Source organism: Phocoena sinus, chromosome 5 (genome assembly GCF_008692025.1).
Source record: "Phocoena sinus isolate mPhoSin1 chromosome 5, mPhoSin1.pri, whole genome shotgun sequence".
In the NCBI taxonomy this organism is placed as follows: Eukaryota; Metazoa; Chordata; class Mammalia; order Artiodactyla; family Phocoenidae; genus Phocoena; species Phocoena sinus.
In genome coordinates, this window is record NC_045767.1 from 45523543 (window position 1) to 45550989 (window position 27447).

A 27447-nucleotide genomic window follows, 5' to 3' on the forward strand; every position below is an offset into this window, starting at 1 on the left:
AAGTGGTCAAAAATATTGTTCAGTAAGGACAAAGGTTATTTGGGGGCTTTGACATTTATTTCTCCCTTATTCTATTTAGGCATGTGAAAATGTAAATGGTGTGGTCCTTGAAGCAAAGCAAAAAGTAAATGAGGCTATGGCAGGAAGCAAATTCTCCCTGGCAGGAGCAGCAAATAAATAAAATGAAGGGAACAGAATTTGCTAAAAGGAGATAGTCACAAATGTAACCGATGGCTCTTTAGCACTGTCACCTCTGAAGCTCACACAGTCCTCCTCCTCGCCACTCCCACAGAAGGTTGGAGGACACGTTTTAGCAAGTTTCTGGTTATGGAAACTGTAGCATGAGTTCGTTGGAACGAGAAAACGGCTATAACGTGAATACAAAATTTCTCTTAAATGAACATAGGTGAATTTTGTTGAGTTTATGATGCAATTCCTCTTCAACTATCTAAAGGAAGTCAAAGAGGACCTACCACCCCCAACTAGCCCAACCTTCAAGAATGGACAGTCAAATCTCTGCTGCGTCCAGCCTTTACTCAGTGAAACAGACATTCTCTCCTTCCCGCGACTGAGACCAGGACTTGACTCACTTCAGTTGGGGGACCCCGCCTACCCCGCGCCCCTAGCTAAAATCAAAGATCCAGCTAAAATTGGGTTCAGACACTGGTGTAACATTAAGGACGGCTTTCGTATCCCTCTTTGTACTTCATCGTGTTCTCCAAGTTCCATTCAACCATGTATCTTTTTACAATAAAAAATGCAAGACCCCTTTAAAAATATATATATTAAAACACTGAGCGCTATTCGCAAAGCTTCTCTTTTCAAAAAACAGTATTTGGGCTAACTGCCTTACCATGCTGAACCCTTGGACCAGATGCAAGTTCAAGAAAAGGAAAGTAATAAAAATTACTCAGCAGGAGGGTCTTCACTTCCCAGCTAGAGCTCTGCTATAAGGCTGCTTCTACCCTCTTTCTCCTCGGTGCCCCGCCTCCAACCCCGCCCCTCGTGATACAGCATAACAGCGACTCCGCCCCTCTCTAGAGCGTTTCTCCAAGAGCTCCGCCTCTTCGTCTCAGTCCGCACTTGCACGCCCTGAGCGCCCACCACAGTCTCGCGTCTATCCCAGTACCGCCCAGTCGGCCCGCCCCGCCCCTTGGGCGCACGCATGCTCGTCCGCGCCCGAGCCCTACCGCTCCCGCGCTGGCCCTCACCCGACAGCCCCGGCCCCCGACGCCCTCCCGCCACGCCCCTGGCGCACGCCCGGCACGCCCCCTGGCACCTTCCCCGCCCCCTAGGCGCGCGCCCTCCGCCCACCTACCCCCTCTTACCCCCCCAACCCGGAAAGCTGGGCTCCCAGGCGCGCACTCGCCCTCCTTGCGCCACGTGCTCGGTGGAGGGCGGTGCGGGGGGGCCGAGCCGAAAAGATGTTCTTGCTGCCTCTTCCGGCTGCCGCGAGACTCGCCGTCCGACATCTGAGCGTGAAGCATTTCTGGGGACCCGGTCCAGCCGCCGCAGACATGACGAAGGTGAGAGGCCGCGGCTCGCTCCGGGGCAGCCGCGAGTCTTGCCCGCGGGCCACGGGGACTTGGGGTCAGGTCAGGGCCGCGTTGTTCCGGGCTTCTGAGCCGAGTTACAGACATTGGCTAGAAAGAAACGTTTCGTATCTTTGCGGAGCTCGGCGTTGGCAGCGGGCTGCGCGGGGCTGCAGACCCCCCAGTATTCTCCAGCCGGCTAGTGTCGAGGATGCGCTCTTCCTTCTCTTGCTTGAAAGTGCTAGGACCCGAACTCTGCGCGCGAGGGAATGATAGCCGTAGCTCCCGTTTCCTGAGCTCCCACTCTGTGCCGTGCCCTTATTTCATTATTTTGTTTAGTCCTCTCAGTAACCCAGGGAAGGACGGCGCCAGGATTGTTCCCACCTTAGCTAGGAGGATGCCCAAGTTTGGTGAGGTGAAATGCCCTCTAGGGTCCCAGAGTCGGCCAATCACTGGCCCCGGCTTCCACACCAAGACCTCCCTCCCCGGCTGAAGGCCAGGAAGACACAGGCTCTCAGGAAGTAAACTGACTAGAAGAGTTTCTAGAGAAAAATGTCTCTCTAGGGAAAAGGGCTTTGCAGGGAGACCCATCTGTTCGTGAGATTAGAAGTGTCCTGCAGAAGAAGCGCCTCCTCCATCTAACTGAGCTCCAAAACATTGTGAAGAGGGTCACTGTTCAGTCGTGGGGGATCTGGAAAAGGGGAACGGCTTGGCGGAAGGAGCACATGTGTGGGAGTCACGCTTGAGGACCAGAAAGACTGTGCCTGGCTAGGAGTGTTCTAGATGGGGCTTGAGCTCAGGCCTCTCCCTGAATCACAGATGGCCGAGGGACCAGAAGCTTGTCCCCTAGTCTGTTCAACACTATGGAAATAGATCCTACTCAGGTAACATCCGTGTTCTGTCTGATCAGTTCCCTACTTGGTTCCCTGGAATCCCAGACAGTGGGCAGTCTGGGTAAGTTAGAACCTGGGAAGGTTACCAACCCCGAGGAAGCCTATTTTCTTTGATGGAAAGGACAGGACATGATTTGGTCTAAGTACCAGTGTGATTCTGTAGAAAGGACAGAGGACCTGAGGGAAGGCATCTGGATTCTTGACCAGTTCTGTTGCACACGGGCTAGTATGTCAAACCAGGTTTCAGTTTTCTTATCCATCAGATGCGAAGAAGACTACTTGTTCTTTCCACCTCACAGAGGTGCCCTAAGTCAGAACACATTTTTAAAGTCATAAATTGCTGTGCAAAGGCAAATAGTGATTCCTAGGTTTACTTCCTTACTTCACATGTTTGGGGCCTGGAGCTTAAGGAGATGAAAGGATAAGCCACTAAGTGCTGGACAGAATGCTCTGGCCCGACCCTCCCGGTGAAGGTGCATCCTTTTCCTTTCTTCCAGCCTATGAGTTGGCCAGAGTACTTGTTAGTATTGGCAAGTACAGCCATTGACTTTATTGGAATGACCTCCCAGAGTATTGCAGATTTGCATTTGAAGCTTGTAGGGGAGGAAGAACTTACTTCTACTCTTCAAGGTTCTAGGGCTGCACCTAAGAATGAAATGGACATAAAACAGATTAACAGGAGAAAGGCATACAAGTTTTATTTCATATTTTTATATGTACATGGGAATCTTCAAAAGGGAAATGAAGACCCGAAGAATCCTATAGGCCCGAAAGCTTATATACCTTTTTAAACAGAGATGGGGAAATTGTGGGGATGTGATAAGGCAGAGGAGCCTGGGGGCATTAAGTTGAGAGACAGGGAAATATGGGGGAAACAAAGGGAGGATAAGGGTTATTTTAGTAGGTTTGTTTGGTGTTGACTCCCAGTCTAGGGTGATAAGAATGTTCTCTTCCTGGTACAGGGAGAGAAGCGTTCTCATGGGAAATTTTATGACCAGCTTTTAGATAGGTGGGGAGGGGGGGTGGGCGGTCAGAGAGCCCTTCCTGCATCTGCTTTTTCTCAGCTGCCTGCACCTCAAAGTAATCAGTATGCCAGAGTGGCATATTTTGGGGTGGCATGTTCTGAACCCCTTCCAGATCTGACTTCGTTACAAATGGAATTGTTTTCTTAAAGCACCTTTCTGCTCTTCTTTATTTAAAAGTGAAGGAAGCCCTCGATGTTGTGAAAGCTCTTGGGAGGGACCATCAAGACCAGGACAGGTAGTAATTGCGCTCTTGCATCGGCAGGAGTTTGAAACATTTAGGCAGGATGTGATTGTAGCTGACTGCCCAGCACCTGCTGCTGTTTTGGCCTTGTTCTTCTGTCCTTGAGGGGGACATGGTTTTGTTGAAATGATTAGCCCTTTCTGGAATTTGGGAACCCTTGAGTCCCTCTCAGGGATCTACTCTAATTGTATTCACCTTTTCTCTTGTTTTCAGGGCCTTGTTTTAGGAGTCTATAGCAAAGAAAAAGATGATGATGTGCCCCAGTTTACAAGCGCAGGAGAGAATTTTAATAAATTGGTGTGTGGAAAGCTGAGAGAAATCTTGAACATGTAAGTATTCATCTGTGGGTTCCAGTTTTTAAAATGCCCTGAAAGTGAAAGAGAATATCTTTTCGGTGCTTTATCATTAGTGGATGAAAATGCACGGAAATACACTGGCTGGGATCTTCTCAGTGGAAGTATGTGTCTGTGGAATGCACATTGGTACTTCAGGTTCAGTATTGGGTGGGTCCACAGTTCTGGGAAGTCAGGCTGCTTCAACCAAACCACAGACTTATGTGAGAGGCTGACCCAGCAGGATCTGGAAAGTACCATATTTCCTCAGCCCACCCTCCTGGCTCCGGTTTGTTTCTCCCCACCCCCTTCCCACCTTCCATCTCTCTACCTCTTTAACTCCCCTTCACTTGTGGGGAACAGCCTGGGCTGGTTCAGAATAGGCTGAGGAGGCTGCAAGCGCTGAGTTTCAAGGGCTTCTCAGATCTTAAATGACATGTGAATCGCCTGGGGGTGTAGTTAGAACGCACATTCCAGTTCAGTAAATCTGGGTGGGGCCTGAGATTCTAACCACTCTTGGATTAGCCAGGGTCTGGGGAAGGTAGGGAAGCATTGGGGTTTCCAAGTCCCTCTGAGCTGCCGGCCACGTTTAACAGACACAGAGGTGACAGCATAGGCCACTGCAACTGTATATTATTTGGATTACAGATAGCCTATTAGCATCTGATAGGTGTAGTCTAATAATTAGAGTAATTGTCTAATTATTGAATGACAGAATTTGCATCGCCTGTCAATTTATACCAGTCCATCACCAGTAGGCAGCTCTTTCAGCTGCCTTGATTAGTTCATTAACCCCAAAGCTAACCTGTACGAGTACAGAACAGCCTGGCCTTCCTGACTGTGAGGTACCAGGGCATCCGGTCCTCAGGCTGTAATTGTGCATTGCCACCTGCTTTGTTTTTAAATTGCCCGGTATCCCATCTGTAGATAAATCACAAAAAACGTCCAGGTTGAACACACTGCCGTTAAGTCAGCCACTTAGGTTGGTGTCTGGCGTCTTTTATGAGGTTTAAGATTGAGGTCAGCCTCCATCCAGTGCTCAGCTCTCCCCTCCATTACCCATCCACGGCATCGCTTTCTGTAGTTGGCATTAAATCTAATCTGGAAGTTTTTGAGATAGAATTAGGAGTGCTGCATCTGAGAAATCTGGCCTGAGAGAATTCTGTATCTGATAAAAACATAAGTGTAGCAAATTTGCAGAGGCATCAGAGCATACTGTAATAATGCTAAAGGTTTGTTTATGTCACTTTTTAATGGAGCAGAGCAAACTATAATTTTTAAAACAACTGTTTCTTCTTGTTGCAGATCTGGACCACCCCTGAAGGCAGGCAAAACCCGAACCTTTTATGGTCTGCATGAGGTAGGAGGTGAAAATAAGGTTTATGTGGCAAACCCTGAGTTAGCACCTATACGTGCCAAGTACTGTGGCTGACCAGTCAGGCAGAAAATTTTGTATCGGATTATGTGTTCGTTTTATCCCAGAATTAAGCCGCAAGTATTGGTTAACATTGTAAAGAGGCGAGTTGTTGTCAAAAAGTACCGCATCTCTTGTATTCCTCAGTCTGCAGGCTTTCTTGGTTCAGTGGCCCTGTCTTACACAGCAGAGTTATTTGCAGGATTATCCTCGCTCTCCCTTTGCAACACACAGTTATAAAATTTAACCAAGATAACAGGGCTTACAAAAATAAAACAAGCAAACTTCGTGGAGGGTTTTGTCCCGTGCAGCGTTTTAGGGGGTTGTGTGCAAGCTCCTGTGCCATTTCGTGCTGGAAGTGGATGCTTTAAAGACGTAAAGCAGCTGATTTCATGTATCTCTTGGAACAGGACTTCCCCAGCGTGGTGGTGGTTGGCCTTGGCAAAAGGACGGCTGGAGTCGACGAACAGGAAAACTGGCACGGAGGCAAGGAGAACATCAGGGCCGCTGCAGCAGGTTCTTTAACTTTTGAATTTTAATGTTGGTAAAGATTCCTAAGGATCACTCGGTCAGATTATGTCTCCCCTCTTTCCATCACCATCCCCTCACGTTCACATAAATAACTCTGAACAGATATTCAGTTTCCCTTACCTAACATGCTTGGCTTTACTTTAGAAACAGAAGGTTAGCTTGTGGAATTTTATTTTTATATTTCTTTAGCTGTGTCTGGGGGTTTCAGGACCACTTGTTCCCTCTTGCAGTATCGGCCTTAGAGCTCTGTTTTGCCAGAAAGTCCTGGTGGGTGATTTTTTCCTTTTTTGGAATGCAGCCCTCATGTTGCCCAAATTTTATTTTATTTTATTATTTTTTATTTATTTATTTATTTTTAATTTATTTTTGTCTGTGTTGGGTCTTCGTTGCTGTGCACAGGCTTTCTCTAGTTGTGGCATGTGGGGGCTACTCTTCGTTGTGGTGCATGGCTTCTCACTGCGCTGGCTTCTCGTTGTGGAGCACGCACGCGGGCTTCAGTAGTTGTAGCTCGCGGGCTGTAGAGCGCAGGCTCAGTAGTTGTGGCGCACGGGCTTAGTTGCTCCGCGGCATGTGGGATCTTCCCAGACCAGGGCTGGAACCCATGTCCCCTGCATTGGCAGGCAGATTCTTAACCACTGTGCCACCAGGGAAGTCCGTTGCTCAAATTTTAAATCACGTGGAGTCATCATATTTACAAATCAGAGAAAATGGATGCCAAGGGCAGGATGCTTGTATCACTAGTTACCAAAGGTGCAAGCCTGTCCCAGTTTCGTCACATGGGCAGTTCAAAAGTTGAGGTAGGTGCCATTGGGTTTCTTCAGAGCTGAGCGGCAGGACAAGGCCGTCACCACGGAGACTGTGGTTAAAGATGCTTTGAAACCATTGCTGAGGTGGTGATAATTAGCTTGATTGATCTTTGACCCCGTGTATATCATATTTGCTTGTTAAATGTACTTTCAAAGTTCATGTTCGGAGATTATTTCATAACTTTTATTAGGGAGATTTTGCTGACCTGATCTTAGTAAATGCTGTATTAATAATGGACTTTGCTCAGTTCCTTGGATGTAATTTCAGTGTTATCACTTCTATGTCATTTTTTTTTTTTTTTTTTGCGGTACGCGGGCCTCTCACTGTTGTGGCCTCTCCCGTTGCGGAGTACAGGCTCCGGACACGCAGGCTCAGCGGCCATGGCTCACGGGCCCAGCTGCTCTGCGGCATGTGGGATCTTCCCGGACCAGGGCACGAACCCGTGTCCCCTGCATTGGCAGGCGGACTCTCAACCACTGTGCCCCTAGGGAAGCCCTTCTATGTCATTTTTAATGTGGCAAGCTCCTGGCGATTGGGATGCTTCATCAGGAAACCGTAGTGTTTCAGAAGTGATATTAGTAATAGCAGCCACTTCTTGAGGGCCCGCTTTGTGAGGTGCTAGACTAGTCATTTTATCCATCAGTCTGTCCTCCCACCCTCTGTGAGGTGTGTGCTCGTCCTCACTCTACAGAAGGGGAAGTGGAGGCTCAGAAAAGTCAAGTGTCAGGGCCAGGATTTGAACTCCAATTCTGATGTTTTCTCAGGACCCCACCCCAGGCCTCTGCCTTCTGCCCTCAGAGGTGTCCCTGACTGACTCAGGTTTTCTGATTCCTCTGTCCCTGTGAAGCGGGGTGCAGACAGATTCAGGACCTGGAGATCTCGTCTGTGGAGGTGGACCCCTGCGGAGACGCCCAGGCGGCTGCGGAAGGAGCGATGCTTGGGCTCTATGAGTATGACGACCTGAAGCAGAAAAAGAAGGTGGCCGTGTCAGTGAAGCTCCATGGAAGGTGATGGAACAAAACCAGGACCAGGCCCATTCCCTGCGTGCTGATGGCAGGGCCTTTTGGACATGAGCTACCTGCCTTTTAGCATTGGGCACTGCCGTGCAGCTTGTCTGTGGCTCTCCCATGGCCTTAGCCATTTTAGGAGTTTGGTGACTGTGCCTCCATTCTGCTCCTGGCTTTCGTCCTGTGTGTGTTTCCCCCCTGACTCTCTAGACCCCTCCGTGCTTGCTGGTTCCTAGGAAACCATACCTGGTTGGCTCCCTGAGGAGGGAGGGAACAAGATGACAGACGGGTCCCAGCAGGTTTTGATGCAGATCATTTCCATCTACCCAGTGCCTGCGGGCCCTCTACTAAACGCCAGAGATACGCAGATGCAGGGATCCGGCCCTTGCCCTCCTAGTCTAGTGGGGAGACTCATCTTTGAGCAGATTTATTGAGCACCAACTACACTCCAGCCCTATTCTGTGTTCAGGAGCAGACAGTGTGGGACCCTCAGGAGACGGTGCTGGGAGGACAGCGGGGGTCCCTCCCGGTGGTTGGCAGCTGTGAGGTAGTGGGTAAGAATGAGGGCCCTGCGACCAGTCAGCCTGGCTTTGAATCTGCCTCCCACTTCCTGGCTGGAAGTGACTGAAGTCTCTCTCTGCTTCATTTTCCTCATTGGTTGAGTAGAGTTGTGGCTCGGATTTCATGGGGCTTTTACGATCACAAGACAAAACCCATCAAGGGTGTGTCACATGGTGAACTCCGTAAGTGATGAGTGTTCTGCCTGTCCGTGCGCCGTGTCAATTCCTGTTGTGCACGAGAAGAGCCAGGGTCGTGGAGAGGTCACCCACGTCCTTTGTCTTCTGAAGCCGGCCCTGCCCTCTGGTGGGTTGGAGTTCAGGGTCCCGACCCAGGCAGGGAGAAGGCGGGAGGCCTTCAGTTCCCCGGCAGGACTGAGCAAGGGGAGCTTGCTCTGTAGTCAGACCCTGGAGGAGTGTAAAAGAGGCCTTTCTGTGGAAGCCTCTGCCATCAGATTTGGGGGGTAGATTGAGGGCTCCAGAGGTCCCTCAGGCCAACAGGTGAGGTGAGGATTCTAGGTTTCCTCTAGCTCAGCTCAGTGGGGGTCGTGTTTTCCAACACTTCATAAACCATAACAGCTGCCCCCCTGGATCAGATCACAAAGAATAAATCCGGGTCCCTGTGTGCATCACGTTTCACTTGTCGTCTTCGGCAGGAGCCCTCCTAGCTGAGCTGTGGTGAGTGTTCCGGAGAGGCTGTCTGACGATGACCTTGTGCTTGCTTTTGCCAGTGGGGATCAGGAGGCCTGGCAAAGGGGAGTCCTCTTTGCTTCTGGGCAGAACCTGGCACGCCACTTGATGGAGACGCCTGCCAATGAGATGACGCCAACCAAATTTGCGGAAATTATCGAGAAGAATCTCAAAAGTGCTAGTAGTAAAACAGACGTCCACATCAGGTAATTCAGGATTATGTCACAGACTCTTATGGCTAGAGCCAGACGGAGCCTCAGAGATCCTAAAATCCAGCTCTCTCACTATTCGGAGAATTAACTTGAGACTAGAGAGGTGAGGTCACCCACCAGCAGCCACATACAAGTGGGGGTAAGGGCTCAGTTTGAGGTCTCTCCCAGCATATCTTGCTTTGCTTTTGAGAGTGTTGTGACTGCACACTGCACACGTGTGTGTGTTTTGTAGCAGCTTTATTGAAATATAATTCATGTAACGTACAGTTCACTCACGTAAAGTACGCAATTGAGTAATTTCTAGTAGATTCACAGAGTTGTGCTACCACCACCACAGCTAACTTTAGATCATTATCATTACCCCGTAAAAGGAACCTTGTCCCCATTAACAGCCACTCCTCATTTCCCTCTCCCCCGGCCGTCAGTTCATGGACATATGGGTTGTTTATACCTTTTGGACTCTTGAATAATGCTGTTGTGGGCATTTGTGTTATAAGGTTTTACGTGGACGTATGTTTTCTTATCTCTTGGGCATGTGCTGAGGAGTTGAATTCTTGGATTGAATGGTTAACTCTTAACCTCTTTGAGGAGTGTACAGATTGTATTTTGTTTTGGTGAATCCTCTCTGTCTTTTCTCTTTTTGACGTAAGTGAAGAACAGAGCACGCCCTCCTTGGCATAGGATGAGAATCTCTACCTGGTAGATTCCGTTAGCTAGATCAAATAACCAGAACTGGTGTTCCCAGACCGTCCTCAGGTTCGTTGTCAGCAGCCAGGCTGTTGGATGTAAAAGGCTGCCCCTCCAGGCTCCCCGTAACCCTTTAAGCAAACCAAGTCTGAGTATTTGGGGATTTATGATTAAAGTAAATCCACAGATACTTGCTTTACCTAAAGAATCCTTTACTGTCAAAGTTGCTTCTCAAGGGCACTTCCATTTAAAAGGATTCTTCACTATTTAGTTGTGAGTAGAGTTCGCATTTTTCAGGAAAACCCCTGTGGTCTAGATGGAGCGAAGGAAAGGTATAATCTATAGAAGATGTAGTTTTGGAGCTTGATAAAATTTCTGGAATGGTTGCTATATATTCTGTAGCAATGTTTAGTCTCTACAAAGGTGTCTTGGTAAAGACTATTCCTTGATTTATTTAGGGAGACACCAGAGCTACGTTGTGTCAGCAGACTGTGGCTGTGTGGCCTCACGTTATCGGTAAGGGCACCTCCTGTGTGCCTGGGAACTTAGCATACAAGGATGCGTGGCGATGGTTCTTGTCCTCAGACAACTGAGGACCTTGCAGGAAGGAATAGGCAGGGAAATGGCTGTGCAGGGGATGCTACAGGGGCAGAGAGCCAGGGGAGGATTGTGGAAGAGTCGAAACGGCTTGCCAACAAAAGTGGTGCCTACGCAGAGTCAGGGAGGTGGCTTAGAAGTGAACAGACAGGAGAGCGGGGCAGGAGTACCTATGCAGTGGCCTTGGGAAACTGCATGGCTTGAGGTGGAGCAAAGGGAAGTCGGCCAGAGATGAGGCAGGTCAGGCGGGCGGAATGTAGCCCTGAAACCGAGGCAGCTGCGTCAAACGCGCTCTAGCGCAGGTGGGTGTAAATCAAAGAAATACAGACTGTACTTCCAGAAGGGCAGGACTTTAATAAAACATCAAGTACTGGGTTTGTGAATAAAAGTGCCCACGTTATATGGCCTCGCTCCTTTTGAAGCGTTTTTTTTTTTAATTGTCATACCTTCCATTTTTATATTCTTTTCCCTCTGAAGTTGGGTGGCCCTCTCTCTACAATGACGTCCTAGATGAATAGTTTCAACAAGTGTCTAGGCAGGTGCGGGAGGAGTGTTCCTTGAATGAGGTTGTTTCTGGTCTGTCTGTATCAGGGTAGGATTTCTCCCCTGGCCTAGTTACTGTGGCCAGAAAGCAATACAAAGCCCTTTCGGGCCTCCAGCCTAGGAGGAATAGCGATGTGGCATCTGTCTTCTGGTTGGCACTAAGGACTATTCCCATTAAATTATCCCCTTTGATCCCGTGTTTATTAAGTAATAACTAGTTTTCCCACTTCAATCAGACATCTCAAACTGTGAGAAATAGTGTGACAACATTAAAAAGATGGAATCCCAGCAATTCTGTAAAAGCAAAGAAATAGGTAGTTTAATCAGTGGAGTGTAGTTTTGTTGGTTCTTTGTTTGTTGATTGGTTGGTTGGCTATTGCTTTGTCTTTTTCAGAAGTACCAAAAATAAATCTGGACTCCTCAGCTATCTTTGAGTACCCTTTATGGTCTCAGAGCCTTGCTAATTTCATCTTTAAATTAAAACTTTAGAAATACGTGAGTGGCTTGGGGAAAAAAAATCAAGTAATAATTGTTTATTGACTAGGCACTATTACCTGACGTTGTATTGCATACCATACATGAATCCTCTTAGTAATTCTACAGCTAATCTTTTGATGGAGGTGTCATCGATATCATTTTATAGATGAGGAAACAGACTCAGAATCGAGTGACTCTCCCAAGAATATACAGAAAGCAGATAGGAGGTGATAATTGAAGCATTAACGTGTCTGTATTAAGAGCTTGTATGTTATACTTTTTTACACACGGATGAGTTATTCTAAGTTATTGAAATGGAGATAGCAACATGTATTTACTTTTTCCCTTTTCTGCTCTATAGACCCAAGCCTTGGATTGAGGAACAGGAAATGGGATCATTCCTCAGTGTGGCCAAAGGGTCCGAAGAGCCTCCCGTCTTCCTGGAAATTCACTACAAAGGCAGCCCCAATGCAAGTGAACCTCCCTTGGTGTTTGTTGGGAAGGGGATTACCTTTGACAGGTACTTCTTTACTGCATCCATGCTTTGTATTTTGGTGAATGCTTTGTATGCCATTGTATTATTTGGTGTGTAATTTGGTTCAGAAGCATGGTGTTTGGTCAGATCTTATGTGTAACTTTAAATATATTGGGCTGCCACTTACAAAACACTTACTGTGTGTCAGAGGCTCTACTAGGCATTTTACATATATTAGCCCTGATCTTACGCCTAGGAGCTAGGCATTGCAGACATTCTTCAGGTAAGGAAACCATGACTCAGGTTAAATAATTTGTTCAAAGCCCCATAACTAATAGAATGGGAAGTCAAACTCAGCTGTGTGTTTAAAATATTCCATCATGCACTTTGATTCTCCTGTGTGGATATTAAGGATTTCCAAGTAGATAACGGTGAGGCAGCTTTCCAAGTAGATGATGCTGTCTTCCTTTTGCTTACTTGAGATTACTTTTTTTGCTGACCAGTATAGCTTTCATTAATCTCCTTAAACCATAAGTGTTCCTTAGAATTGGAAGCTGTCTCTGGTTATTTCAACCAGGGAGAAGCTGAGTTTGAAAAGATGATCTGAGTCAGTATTTCCCATGGAAAGCATTTGCTACTGAATACTAGTTTCTGGGTTGCTAATTAAATGTGAGACTTGAAAAGGATTACTTGATCAAAAAACTAGGTTAGATAAAACAAATTGTTTTTTATTTTGTTTTGTTTCAACTACAGGACTTCTTGGGGGTATAAAATACAGCATTTTCTAAATTTCCTTTTTTTTAATTGAAATATAAATATAGTTGACATCTTAATTTCCTTTTGAAGGGAACGTTTATCTCAGGAAATCAAGGTTCATAGAAACTGCTTTGGAAAATGCTGCTAGAGATCATAAAATCTTGGTGTCCCCTAGTATGTTTTTGCACCCATTCAGAAACTCCATCTGAAACGTGAATGAATCCCACCCTTACAGGAGTGTTTCTAAGAACTGTGATGCCTCTGTCCTGGGCAGATCTGGCCTCCAGGCTGGTCTTCCTTGTACTAGCAGATTGTAATGCCTCCTGTGTTTTCCATCCACTGGTTCACGTTCTCTCCTTTAAAGCATTGGTCTCCAAACGATCTTCATTATGTAGCCCATCAGTAAAAGATTCGAGCTCATACCACTCAAAATACACATATTTATTTATGTCACATGCATATACTGTTGTATTAAAGTGTGTATTATAAAACACTACAGCAGGGAATTCCCTGGCGGTCCAGTGGTTAGTACTTGGCGCTTGCACTGCTGGGGCCTGGGTTCGACCCCCGGTTGGGGAACCAAGATTCCATAAGCCGCGTGATGCAACCAAAAAAATAAAAAAATAGAATAAAAATAAATAGAACACTACAGCAGATAAAAATAAGAGAATGAAAGTTGTTTTTAAACATCTTGCTAATTGTGATGGTTTTATACTATCACGGGCTAATATCTTAATTGAAACATTTATGCTTAGGGTGAAGTTTATTGTTCATTTAAATCTGTACTTGAATTTTTTGCTACGGTAATATGAAGCAAGGAGGCCTGACCTAGTCTTCTGGGTTTAGAGAAGGCTTCCTAGAAGGAATGACAGTTTTTGCTTAAGATGCGAAGGATAAGGGAGTTAGTTCTGCGGGGAGTAGGGCAGGGAAAGAGCCCGGTGGAGGCTGCGGGTGGGAAGGAAGAGGGGAAATTCCTGGTACTGAAAGCATGACAGAGTGGCCGTGACAGAACGTGACTGGGGGAAGGGACGAGGCACAGCTGGAGAGATAGGCAGAAACTGGGTTGTTCTGGGCCTGGTTAGATTTTGGACTTTGAACAGTTGGAAGTAACTGAGGGGCGTCTAGCAGAGGGAAAGAATGACGTGAGAGTTACACATACAGTAAAGTCCACCCATTACGTGTTCAGTTTAATGAGCTTAACAACCGTGTGCACCCATGCAGCAAACCACCTCTGTCGTGAAAACAGAACATTTCCCTGACACCCCAAAAACTCCCTTGGGGAATTTTGGGGGATGCTCTTTTGCAGTCATCCTCTCCCCTACCCCACCTCAGACAACCAGTCATCTTTCTGTTACTGTAGATTAGTTTTGCCTCTTCCAGAAATTCATTTATGTGGAATCTTTTATGCCTGGCCTCTTTCTCGGCATATTATCTTTGAGATTTAACCATGTTGTGGTCGTATCAGTAATCTGTTCCTTTATATCACTGAGTCATATTCCGTTGTATGGAAATACCAAAATTTGTTTATCCAGTCATTGCTGAGGGAAATTTGGGTTGTTCCAGTTTTGAGTTATTAGTAATAAAGCCAGTATCATCTAGAAGCCTTTATGTGCATATATATTTATCTTTCTCTTAGTTAAACACCCAGGAAAGGAGAGTTGAGTTGTGTAATAACTGCATGTTTAACTTCATAAGAAACTACCAAAGTTTTCCAAGGTTCTTATACCATTTTGCATTCCCACCACCAGTGTACAAGGTTCTAGTTGTTCTCCATCCTCCCCAGCATTTTATGGTGTCCGTCTTTCTAGTTCTAGCCACTCGGAGTGTGTAGTGTATTTCTTTGAGGTTTACTTTGCATTTCTCTGACTAATGATGTTTAGCACTTTTTATGTGCTTATTAGCCATTGGTACATCCTCTTTCATGAAGTGTCCAGATCTTTTGCCCTTTATTATAGGAGTGTTTGTCTTACTGAGTTATAAGTTTTTAAAAAATATATTCTAGATACAAGTCATTTTTTCAGACAGATGCGTTGAAAATATTTTTTTTTCCACTGTGAGGCTTGCCTTTTCATTTTTTGAAGTGGTGCCTTTCGAAGAGCAGTTTTTAATTTTAATGAGGTATAATTATCAGTTTTTAATTTTATAGTTCATACTTTTTTTGCCCTGTTTAAGAAATTATTGCCTATGCCAAGTCTGTGTTTTCTTTGACAAGTCTATGGTTTTAGCCTTTAAGGCTGTGATCCATTTTGAATTTTTGTGTATGCTTATAAAAAGCATCGAGGTTCTTTTGTTTGTTTTGTTTTGTTTTTTTCATCTATTTGTAAAAGTTTGATAGTTGTATGGGTAATGAAGTGAAGGGGTAAGACTGCTATAGAGACATCTGAATATGTATAGGGCCAGGGAAACATCTGAATGACTGATGGTGGTAGCCTCAACTTGGATGGATGCAGGAGAAAAGAAATGGATGGATTGGAGGGGAATCTAAAAGGTGAGCAGAGATAACTGCAGACCTTTGACTAGTGGTTATTTAGAATGATAGTCCTATACACAGAGTGGAACCCCCTGAGCAGAAGTGGCCTAGAAGTAGATAGAAGGACAGCCTCATGCACCAGCTTGCTCTCCTTGCCCCCATGGGGTTATGTCTAGACTTCCTGGACCAGGAGTGTACTTCTTTTCTTATTCTGAGCCAGTGGATAATCTTTAATTCTAGGTGTAAATGACAGCCATCTAAATATCAAGTGCAGGGCTTCCCTGGTGTCACAGTGGTTAAGAATCCACCTGCCGGGCTTCCCTGGTGGCGCAGTGGTTGAGAGTCCGCCTGCCAATGCAGGGGATGCGGGTTTGTGCCCCGGTCCAGGAAGATCCCACATGCCGCGGAGCGGCTGGGCCCGTGAGCCATGGCCGCTGAGCCTGCGCGTCCGGAGCCTGTGCTCTGCAACGGGAGAGGCCACAACAGTGAGAGGCCTGCGTACCGCCAAAAAAAAAAAAAAAAAAAAAGAATCCACCTGCCAATGCAGGGGACACGGGTGCAAGCCCTGGTCCGGGAAGATCCCACATGCCGTGGAACAACTAAGCCCGTGCGTCACAGCTACTGAGCCTGCGCTCTAGAGCCCGTGAGCCACAACTGCTGAACCCCACACTGCTAGAGCCCATGCTCCACAACAAGAGAAGCCACCGCAATGACAAGCCTGTGCACCACAACGAAGAGTAGCCCCTGCTCACCGCAACTAGAGAAAGCCCACGCACAGCAACAAAGACCCAATGCAGCCAAAAATAAATAAATAAATTTAAAAAAATACATTTAAATATCAAGTGCTTTGGAGGTGAATGAGAATTAGGACCTGATTTCTAAGGTGAGCAGATGTCAGAGCAAGGAGTTGACTCTCACCAAGGCAAGTCAGCAGCAGAATCCAATTAGAACTCAGAGTAGAAACCCCTGGCTCATTGCCCAGCCTGCAGAGCCAGTGGCTCTGGATTCTTATAAACCGGAAGCAGAAAAGTCACTAGTTAGTTCAAGAAGTCTGTTTGGGGCAGTGGCTTGGGTTTCTTGGTAATTGAAACCTTTCTCAGCTCTTGTGTTTGGGCAATGTCTCGAGGCTTTGGGCTAGCATCTTCCTCGTGCCTGGGTTGTATTTTGCTGTCTGCAGGATCTAGCACACCTTGGGGGTGTCAGAACGAGTTCTCTCGTGTCTTCCTAGGAGTTGAAAGGGATCCTCCCGGTCTTCTGTGAGCTTGTCAGCTTTCCCCAACAGCTTGTGACGTTCAGGTTCAATAAGTTGATCAATTCATAAAATTTGCTGAAAAGACAAATCTACCTAGGTGTCAGGAGTTCAGATGGGATTTGAGCAGTGTCGACTGCATGATGTAATGTTTCCAGTGGCACTGCTTAAATTTCATTCATACAGAAATAAAATGAGCTAACATACCCACCTGTATTTCTGGAATTATTTTGTGTCTTTTATAAAAACCACAATATTATCTTCTTAAATGCTGAAATCATTGATTCCCAATTTGGAAATTTCTTGGCATTTGTATGTGGTAGTTTACCCTCAGCTTACACGTTCTTTTCAGGGAAATGGTCCTGGCCCCCTTCTTTGCTATTAACATGGTACATTGTCCTTTTCCTCCCAGTGGTGGCATCTCCATCAAGGCGGCTGCAAACATGGACCTCATGAGGGCTGACATGGGAGGAGCCGCCACTATCTGTTCAGCCATCGTGTCTGCTGCCAAGCTCGACCTGCCCATCAACGTCGTAGGTGCGCGGGAGAGGGAGGGTGTCTTGGAGAGCTTCTGGGATCCTGTCAAATGGTAGAACAGAGACAACAAACATGGTTTCCTCTAATCTGAAAAGATCAAGAAATGGTTTTTAAATAGGTTTTCATCGAGTGGAAGATGTTTCTTTAGCTGAGATAGGTGTTATCTTGTCTGAACTGGCAGAGTTAAATGTATTCTGCGTTGTGGGCTGTAACTAGAATTGATTTGTTTTACTTCTGCAAAAAGTGGTTAGCAGTCAGGGGCACATAATGTCAAGTTTGCGGTTAACTCCAATGGAAAATGCTCAGTCAGTGTTCAGGGTAGCGATTACCTCATAGGGTTGTGGCGGATTAAGTGCCTCGACATGCAGAAAATGCCTGGGACAGAAAAAGTGCTCAGTACGCAGGCGATTTTTGTAGTGCAGGATGCCAGACACAATGCTGGGGGTTTGCCGTGTGTCAGGGGGAGCTGGGAGCGGGGACTGAGGTCGAATGACTTGTGCAGTGTCACTTCCACTGCATGGGAAGGGAGGACTGCAGCCCGGGTCTGTCTGATATGCCCCCTCCCTCTCCTCCTCCATTTTTGCTGAACTGTTTGAAAGTGAGTCTCAGACATCACGACACGTCACCCCTGAATACTTCTGCTTGTGTCTCCTAAGAACAAGGGTATTCTGTGTAATGACAATATCATTTCCAGGGATTGATACAGTAACCAAATTCAAACTGCCCAGTTGTCAAAAAAATGTTTGTTTTATATGTGTGTCTATACACACACACGCGTTTATTTATTTCTGTTTGTTTTTGAAATCTTGGAGCCGCTCAAGGATCACCCCTTGCGTGTGGTCACCGTGGCTCTTTAGTTTTCTTTAATCTAGAGCCTATTCCTGCCCCCCTTTTTTTTCTTTCATGACACTGGCAGTTTTTAAAGGTTCAAGGTCGTCTTGCCATGTCCTACAGTTCGGATTTATTTGGTTATTTCTTCACAATAGAATCAGGTTAGACTTCTTTGGAGAGAATGACATGTATTTCCTGTTGCTGGTGTGCGTAATGTCACCTGGGTCACTGGTGATGCTAAACTCGATCACTTGGTCGAAGTGGTGTCTGTGACTGGCATCTGTTGAGGGCCCGCTGATGACCTAGGTTCCATGGGTGGTGTATTTGGACCTAGCACACTCCATGTTTCTTCATATATTCTTTTTTTGTCAGGTTTGGCCCCTCTTTGTGAAAATATGCCCAGCGGGAAGGCCAACAAGCCTGGGGATGTTGTTAGAGCCAAAAATGGGAAGACCATACAGGTTTGTAGGTGGAAGACACAGCCTCTGAGTTCTGCTCTTTCTGAAGGACTCCCAGCACAGCCACATCAACACATCTTGAATGGGTGCAGAGCACTGGCTCTATGTAGGGAAGGGCAGTGCCTTTATTATGAGTAGCTTTTCATGCAGTCAAAAGTACTTCTTCATGGGAACTTTAAGATTGTTTTTCCTATCTTACTATTCCTCCTACTTCCTGAATGCTGTACACGCAAATTACACGAATTTGCAGCCAACCCTGCAGAACAGGGAAAAGCAGTAAAAGTGCAGGCTGTTTTCTAGATGTACCTTCGACGTGATAACTTTTTCCATTTAGCAACTCACTCGAGTGGAAAACGCATTCTGCATCATGGGTGCTGCATCTGGGGATGTGGCAGCAGGTCGTCCGCTGGGCACGTGTATGCATGTACACACACACTGCCCATAACGACTGAGCCTCTATTTAAAAGAAAAGGATATAATATATATGAAGTTGCTGAACTTGGCAAGAGTTCTCCGGCCTGGAGATCCAGGCTGCTGCTTCGATGTATCTTTCTTAAACTCTTTAGCCTTTTTGTTTTCAGAAATCTTGATATTTTTTTGCCTTCCTGTTATAAACTTAATGGTAGAGTGAACCAGACATTTCTCTTTATTTCAGCCTCCAAAGTCATCAGCATTTGGTTATCAGCTCTGATACAGGGATTATTAAATTACATTTGCTCTTCAGAGTAAATATACTATTCCCGTTCTAATGGTTTTGATACTCGATGACAAACGTCACACCAGCGTTTTCTTTTAAATTGAACATAGCTGTGTCTAGATTTTATGTTCATTATTTGTATCATCTTACCCTTTTTTTTTTCTTTTGACCTTCCTCTTCGCAGGTGGATAACACTGATGCTGAGGGGAGACTCATCCTGGCTGATGCGCTCTGCTACGCACACACTTTTAACCCAAAGGTCATCATCAATGCCGCCACCTTGACAGGTCAGACAACGTGCTTTTCCTGCTTTTGTTTGAAGAAAGTCTCATTTGTTGGCATCGAGTGCACACATTGTACTCAGGGCATTATTTTGCTGAAACCTGGCTCGCTCCATTTGCATTCAAATATCTTTCACCAGAGGAATTGTTCTGCAGTTGTAAACTGCTTCGAATATTAGCCTTGTTGTTTTGAAACATCCCAGGCTGTACCTTTAAATAAAGAAATAACGAGGGTTAGGTCATTCCATCCATAGCGAAGACATCTATGAATGATACTAAGCGATATTTTCTGTTACGATTGCTGTCTGATACAGGTCTGAAAAGATTAGTGATAAATTCCAAAATCAGTAGTTATTTTTATTAATCATAACGCATCTAATGCCCCCTAAGTGTTTTCTGAACTTTTGTACTTGAGGTTATACAGAAATAAAAACACTGGGGATGGAGGTGGCAAGGTCCTCATGTAGCGGAGGCGGGGCCGGGTAATGTGTTGTGTGAAGCTTGCTGGCTTTAAGGCCAACCCAGGGGTGGCTCCCAGCTGTGCTACTTCCTAGTCCACCAGCCTTGGCTGATTCCCTGACACCCCCGAGCATCAGTACCTGGGGACAAGTCTGTTTGTCTCGCAGAGCTGTGAAAACTGGAGGGAGTTTCTGGAAAGCCTCTTTAATGCAGCGCCTGCATGCGGCAGGCAACACCACCGGCTCTGTAGAGTAGGAGTAAATGCCTAGGACGACAGTGGGCATTGCCTTATTGCAGAAACCCAGTGTTCATAATCTTTATCCAACAGTTCTCTTTTTAGGAATTCATTCTGTCTCCATCTTTTTTAAGATTAAAATTCAGATCATTTTTTATCCTTTGGTTTTAATTCTTCCCCTGGTCACGTGAGCCTTTACTTTAAGAGAAATCAGTTCATGTTTCTTTTTTATGTGTTTCTAACAATAGTCCACAGATTTATATGCTAAGAATCCTTTTTTCAAGCTGGCATTATAGTATTTTTATGGTCTTTTGTCTCCCTTTTCAGTTCAGCAAACATTTTAAGCTGAACAACAGAGGTTTCTGGGGCTGGTGTTTGAGGGGCAGTGCTGAGGTGGGTGATAGTACACCCTTTCTGTAAATGAGGAATCACAGCCCTCCACCCCCTTTTTTTTTCCCAAGCCTGAGGGTGTGAGAAGGTGGGAAAGTTGGTTCCAGGTAACTAAGGGCAACCTGATGGGGGAGCCTTCAAATCACCCCAGCCGTTGTCCTTGCTGAAGGCTGTTGATGGCTCATTTTAGTTCCCTAAATAACTTACTGAGCCCCTTCTTGAGTTCCAGGAGCTGGGATTCAAAGGGGGAGGATGAGAAACAGTTTCCAACCCCAAGTTCATAGCAGGAGGAGGAACGTAGTCTTTAGAAGGAGAAAATAATTTGTCCTGCCTCTTTTTTTTTTTTTTTTTTTAAATTTTTTATTATTATTTATTTTATTTATTTTTGGCTGTGTTGGGTATTTGTTGCTGTGCGCAGGCTTTCTCTAGCTGCAGCGAGCGGGGACTACTCTTCGTTGCGGTGCGTGGGCTTCTCATTGCCGTGGCTTCTCTTGTTGCAGAGCACGGGCTCCAGGCGTTGGGCTTCAGGAGTTGTGGCTCGCGGGCTCCGGAGCGCAGGCTCAGTAGTTGCGGCGCACGGGCCCAGCTGCTCTGCGGCATGTGGGGTCCTCCCGGACCAGGGCTCGAACCCACGTCCCCTGCGTTGGCAGGCAGATTCTCAACCACTGCACCACGGGAAGCCCTGTCCTGCCTCTTAATAGCATGTGACTTTGACAATGTCTCAGTTGTCTCGTCTGTAAAAGGGGTATAATAGCACGTCACTGGCAGGAGGGGTGCCTGTGAAAGTTAAATAAGGTGATACAGGTTGTTGTGCCTGGTAGACACTGGACAGATGTTATTGACCTTTAAAGGGTAGGCCTGTAGCAGACTGTAGGAGCAGCGGCTGCTCAGGGGGTGCCATTCAGTCATGGTACCTCTCATTTTCGTAATGCCTGTGATTTAGGATGGAACGAGAGTGGTGACATCAGCACCTTCCTTGGAGCTTTGATGTTCCTTCCATACTCAGAAATTCTGGTAACACTGATGAGTTAGCACCTCAGTATACAGCTTCAAAAGTACCTTGTAAAAGAAAATGGAAGGTATGCCCCCGATAATGGTAATTCTGAAATTGGTGGTGGTACTAGTTCTGTAATTATGTAGAAAATAGATTATTTTCTGAAGTATGTAATGAAATCATCTCTAGAGCCATGATCCCTGTTGGATCACATTAAATATTTACGTCTCCCATTTTCTCTTCCTTTAAGAGCGGATATCACATCACATTCTTGTTTGCGGTCAGTGCTCATCTTCTCTTTGAGAAATTCACACACTGATGCAAGACTCTTACAGGGCTGATAGGAATGTTTTGAGGACAAGTGAATAAGTATGGAAAAAGCCACTAGCTTGAAAAGTAAAGCATTAATGAGTGTGTATCTCCGCAATCATATAGACAGACCATAGGCAGTGAGTAACCAGCAACCATCGTAGTATCTGGGATATAGGGGATGCCATGAATGATTGTTGACACAGTCGGCCTGTGTTTAATCCCTTCAGATGGCTGGGGATACAGAGGTGGGTCAGGACAGAGGTGAGGCCTGCGTCCCATGGGGCGTGGCAGTCAGCAGATCCTCACACTGACCAGCACAGAGGAGCTGTGAGAAAAGGAGTCCGTGAGAGCCTGTGCATCTGGGGATTTGACAGGTCTGAGATGTCAGGCATCTTGTCTGAGAAGTGCTGCTTGAGCTGGGATCTGAAGGAGGTGGCGTTAAGTGGGGAGAGTGAAGGCACCTCTCGAGGTGTGTGTGTGTGTGTGGGCAGCGGTGAATGGGGCGGAGAGGAGCAGAGCGTGGCTGGGTGGGGACTTTTGGGACCCCTATGCTGATAGGCACCAGCCCCCCACTGGCCTTGGCCTGTTGCGGGATTTAGTCTGGAGCCAAGTGCAGCAGGAAGCTAAGAGTGGAGACTGTGGGATCACATTTGCCCTGTGAAAGGGTCCCTGGCCGGCAGCGTGCTGAGTGCAAGGGAGAAGGGCCGAGGAGACGCTGGCAGTCTAGGTGGGCTGGCGAACAGTGTTTGGTTGTTGACTCCGGTGGATGTGTAAGTGTGTGTGCTAAGGATGGGTGTCTGCGTTTAGCTTCAGAATGTGTCAGGTCTGAGAGTATAGGTGAAACAAGTTTGCCCGTGATTTGATAATTGTTTGTGGTGGTTAATGGGTGCTTACTTGTATGTCCATTACATTATTCTCTTTGCTTTGTGTATATTTGAAGTTTTTGACAATAAGGTTTTTTTGTTTGTTTGTTTTTTTAAAGTATTACCATAGTCCAGTGGTAGATGATGGTGGTAGCAGTCATGGTGAAGGGAAGTGAATCGGTTTGAGATATAACTGGGAGGTAGAGTAACAAAACCCCAAGGGAAAAGGACCTAAACAGAGTTGCCCAAATGTCATGTGGAATCACAGGTTTTTACATATGGGTCACCGTTACGTTTCCACTACACTGTAGTCTGGTATGCATGCAGTAGCATTATGTTTAAAAACACAATGTACATACCTTAATTTAAAAATACTTTATTGCTGAAAAAGGCTAATTAACCATCATTTAAGCCTTCTGCGAGTCACAGTAGTAACATCAAAGAAGACTGATCACAGATCACCATAACAAACAATGAAAAAGTATCAAACATTGCAAGAATTACCAAAATGTGACACAGAGACGCGAAGTGACCAAATGCTGTTGGAAAAATGGCTCTGATAGGCTTACTTGACACAGGGTTGCCACAAACCTTCAATTTGTGAAAAATGCAATATCTGCAAAATGCAGTAAAGCAAAGTGCAATAAAACGAGGAATGTCCGTACCTGTACCCAGCGGGCTTTTAAAGTCATTAAGAATACTTTTAATGAATTTGTTTATAAAAGAATAAACGTTTAAAGCATAAGAGGAAGAGCACGTATTGGACATGTACAGTATGGTCTTAATTATGTTTCTTTTTTAACTTTAGAAGAAATCTGGAAAGAAATATTAAAAATCTGTAGTGGTTATCCCTGGGATGAGATTATTGGTGATATTTGATGTTTGCTTTTTTTTCATTTTCCTTAATAATTGAAGGTGAATTCTAGCTTGAGAAACTAGAAAAATATTAAATATATACAGCATGGATTTCCCAACATCATCTATTTTCTAAAATGAGGGAGACATTAAAATAGGGTAATGGCTAAAGTTTTGGTCTGCATAGCAGCAGAGAAACCTGTCTCGCCGGAAGAGACTGAACGCTGACCTGAAGTGCTGTGTCTTGCAGGTGCCATGGACGTAGCTTTGGGGTCTGGTGCCACTGGGGTCTTTACCAATTCTTCCTGGCTGTGGAACAAACTATTTGAGGTAAGAATAACACAGACCTAGATCATGGAAATGATTTAATTACTCCAGCCTTAGAATGCTATATTTCTTCATTAAAGTGATTTTTATGTTGTAGATTTGCCTTTGAAATGAAAATTCAATAAACTCGATTCAGTGTGGTTTTCTATAAATGTTCCAAAATTATGGGTATGATGCTATATCCCTCCTCTCCTCCAGCAGCTTCAGAATGAAGTGAAAATAACTTTAAAATATCCCTGATGTAGAAAAGGTTACAAGGACAGCTTTGTAGAAGAAGGAATGGCCTTTTAAGGAATACGGGTCATGAGTCAAGTAGGGGAGCATGTAGATAGGGCTCACCCACGTCCCTTGTCCCTTCGCGGGTGGTGAGAAGGACGACTTCTGCAGCTGTGCTCTGTGCCTCCTCCCAGCGCTTTCACAGCAGCCTCTTCCAAACAGTTTCCCATCACCACCACCCGCCCCCCGCTCTCGCTGCCATCAGCTTTGCCCAGTGACGCTACTCTGTTAGCCTCCTTTAGCTTGTCCAGAGGCAGCGTGTACCTCTGGCGTCTTGGTGACACCCTGCTTTTGGCTTCCACGATAATCTTTTCTGGTTTCCTTCCTCGCTGACTTCTGTTTCAGCCTCCTTGGCCAGCTTTTTCCTTTGTCTGCCCCTTTGGTTGCCTTCAGTCCCGGGCCACATGTTCTGACTCTGCATGGTCCTCACCGGAAAGCCCGTCTACTCCCCTGGCTTCAGCTGGCACCTCTCTGCTGAGCTCCCATCTCTCCTGCGGCCCAGCCCCTGTGCATCCCGCTTGGCTATGAAACAGCTCCATCTGGCACCTCATTCTTTCAACAAGTAATTAATGCGAGCTTACTATGTGCCAGCAGAAACAAATACAAAATGTCCCTGAATACATTCTTGATGTGGTTTAAGGTCCTAAACTGCCCTTCCACCCTAAACTGCTTCCTTTTGACCTCTGTCATCTCACCATTTGTGAAGCCCCCCTCTACCGTCCCCAGCCTCAGGGAGAAGCTCAGCCCCCTTGTCTCCTTTCAGGTAGGCTGTGGGGCCTCTCTTCTGTGCCAGGCACCCAGTGTCCAGTGTCCCTCGCTACCGTCCACAACGTCGTTGTTGGTTTTGATTTTTTTTTAAATTTAATTTTCTTTAAAAAATTAAAGTTGTATGTACATAAACACTGAAATAACAGCCAGCAGTCTATACAGCCTACAGCCTCTTGTCCTGGAGGCAGTTGCTTTCAACCCTTGGTGGGTTCATCTGATAACTACTCAAGTCTCAAAACAGCAGCTTACATTGCTGCTTCCTGACTTTTCACTTTTGGCTCTCACCTTTGACCACAGTGTATTAAAACAACCTTTATCCGTTTCGCCTACTAGCCTGTGGGCCCTTTGATGGCTCAGTTATTAAGTGTCTTTATATCCCCAACACCTTGGTGCTCAGCAGTTCAGTAGGTGATGGATGGATGGATGGATGAATGTGTAAATGATTACATGAATTAATGAGGTCACGTTATCTTAGGAGATCTGGCCAGATCAAACCAGCAAAGCCTGTCTGTGCTACAGGTTACCAGCTTATTCATTTAAACTGAGACCCATAATATTAGTTTGACGATTTTAGCAAATGCCCTACAAATTTGCAGGACTCTTACAACATTCCTGGCTTCTTTTATAATTCTTAAGTAAACCTTTTAACTAACTGAAATAATTTTGCAATCTGTTCTATTGCATCATGTTTTAGAGTAACAGGTCAGAACCTGCTTCATCTTCTCTGCCAACCAGCATACCTATTTGTTCTTTAGGCCAGCATTGAAACGGGAGACCGTGTCTGGAGGATGCCTCTCTTTGAACATTACACAAGACAGGTTGTAGATTGCCAACTCGCTGATGTTAATAACATTGGAAAATATAGGTATGTAAAATAAGCTATAAAAGTACACGTTTACAGTCATCATTGGTTGCCAGAAAGACCATTTTCAGTTTAATCCTCTTTCACAAAAGGTTTAGCTGTCCAATTTTCTTTTGATGTAGTGCTTGTAAGCACTAATCTCTGTCTTTTATTTTCAAGGTATTTCCCAACTGGTTCTCAAAATCTTGCATGTTTTCAAATCTAAAGGTCATTTTAAGCAAATGGTAAGGGAATGAGATGCAAATATGGTCATTACCATAGGAAAAAGAATTTATCCTTTATGCTTAAAGCTATGTCTGAAAATCTTGAAAGTGATTTCTGTGTTAACATCTTAAGAGGTCTCATTAGCTTGACTTTGCTCTCTGGCCATAGAAGCCACTTAGCAAGAATGGAGGATCTTAATAGAACGTTCAGTGCACATTTACATGGGGTTAAATGTTGATTATTGTCTTCCCCTTCAGATCTGCAGGAGCATGTACGGCTGCAGCGTTTCTGAAAGAATTCGTGACTCATCCTAAGTGGGCGCATTTAGACATAGCAGGTGTGATGACCAACAAAGATGAGGTTCCTTATCTGCGCAAAGGCATGGCTGGGAGGCCCACGAGGACCCTGATTGAGTTCCTGCTTCGGTTCAGTCAAGACAGTGCTTAGTTCAGATGCTCTAAAATGCCTTCATTCTGTCTTAAACAGGCAGTAGAGCTTCAGAATACTTTTGAATGAATAGATCAAAATCTTTTAAGGGAAACAAAGGATGGTATTTAAAAACATAGAACAAAATGAAATTTGTATGCCTTGATTTGTTTTTCATTTTATGCAGAGATTTATAAAGGTAAAGCTAATATCTTGCTTGGCAAAGATTTTTAAGATACTCTCTCTTAAATGAATAATGATGATTTTTTAAAAGCTACCTAATCACTTTTCAGAGTATATGTTTGTAATTGAGGAGCAAAATTGTATTTCAGATTTGTGATGCTGGGAATATGAACAAACTAAAAGTTGCTATGCAGTTGTCAGAAACAATAAATCCAACTTCTTGTGCTCCCTGGTGTGGCTCTGATTTACTTATATTATTATAAAACCAGTGATGCTATAACTTGTCTCTTCTGGCTGTGTTATATGAACTAAGTAATTAAGTTGGATTTCAATGTTAATGATCACTTTGGGGCACTCAGTGATGAGCTTATGAGTTTGTGAGGCGGTACTATTATCCCCACATTACAGATGAGGAAAATGAGGCACAAGATGGGGTTAGTAACATGCCGGTGATGTCACCAAGCTAATAAGTGGGAGAGCAGAAAGCAGTAGAGCTTTCTTTTTTTTTTTTAATAAATTTATTTATTTATTTTATTTTTGGCTGTGTTGGGTCTTTGTTGCTGCCCGCGGGCTTTCTTTAGTTGCGGCGAGCAGGGGCTTATTGCGGAGGCTTCTCTTGTTGCAGAGAGCTGGCTCTAGGCACGCAAGCTTCAGTAATTATGACACTTGGGCTCAGTAGCTGTGGCACACGGGCCCTAGAGCACAGGCTCAGTAGTTGTGGCGCATAGGCTTTGTTGCTCCGTGGCATGTGGGGTCTTCCCGGACCAGGGCTCAAACCCGCGTCCCCTGCCTTGGCAGGCGAATTCTTAACCATTGCGCCACCAGGGAAGTCCTAGAGCTTCCTTCTAAATCTGCACAAGTGGAATTTTGATTGGTTTTAGTTCCAGGTGGTAAGCAAATAGTTTACAGTCCCTTTTATGGTCTTTCAGTATTTCCAAATAAATTCCACATCCATTCAAGTCCCTAAACTGAAAGAAAGCATTGCAGTGGAACA

General features: G+C 45.4%; 1 protein-coding gene across 2 annotated transcripts; it reads left to right on the forward strand.

The window, feature by feature from the left end:
• Positions 1-1153: 1153 nt before the first annotated feature.
• LAP3 (leucine aminopeptidase 3) lies at positions 1154-26680 on the forward strand. 2 transcript variants are annotated; one of them, XM_032632784.1, is made up of 13 exons: positions 1154-1526; positions 3905-4020; positions 5329-5383; positions 5848-5953; positions 7623-7782; positions 9071-9235; positions 11907-12065; positions 16908-17032; positions 18236-18324; positions 19203-19305; positions 23658-23737; positions 25534-25643; positions 26102-26680. In XM_032632784.1, exons 1-13 carry the CDS (start codon positions 1425-1427, stop codon positions 26289-26291), a joined length of 1560 nt encoding a protein of 519 aa, XP_032488675.1. In that variant the 5' UTR covers positions 1154-1424; the 3' UTR covers positions 26292-26680. The 2 variants fall into 2 exon arrangements, with proteins under 2 accessions (XP_032488675.1, XP_032488676.1); XM_032632785.1 differs by lacking the exon at positions 1154-1526 and adding an exon at positions 2030-2416.
• The last annotated feature ends 767 nt before the right edge of the window (positions 26681-27447 follow it).

Excerpts from the sequence above, each read along its gene's own strand:
- LAP3 (XM_032632784.1), top strand. The coding sequence starts at position 1,425 with ATGTTCTTGCTGCCTCTTCCGGCTGCCGCGAGACTCGCCGTCCGACAT. Across the intron at positions 12,066-16,907 it reads AAGGGGATTACCTTTGACAG|TGGTGGCATCTCCATCAAGG; the intron begins GTACTTCTTTAC and ends TTTTCCTCCCAG. Across the intron at positions 19,306-23,657 it reads CAATGCCGCCACCTTGACAG|GTGCCATGGACGTAGCTTTG; the intron begins GTCAGACAACGT and ends TGTGTCTTGCAG.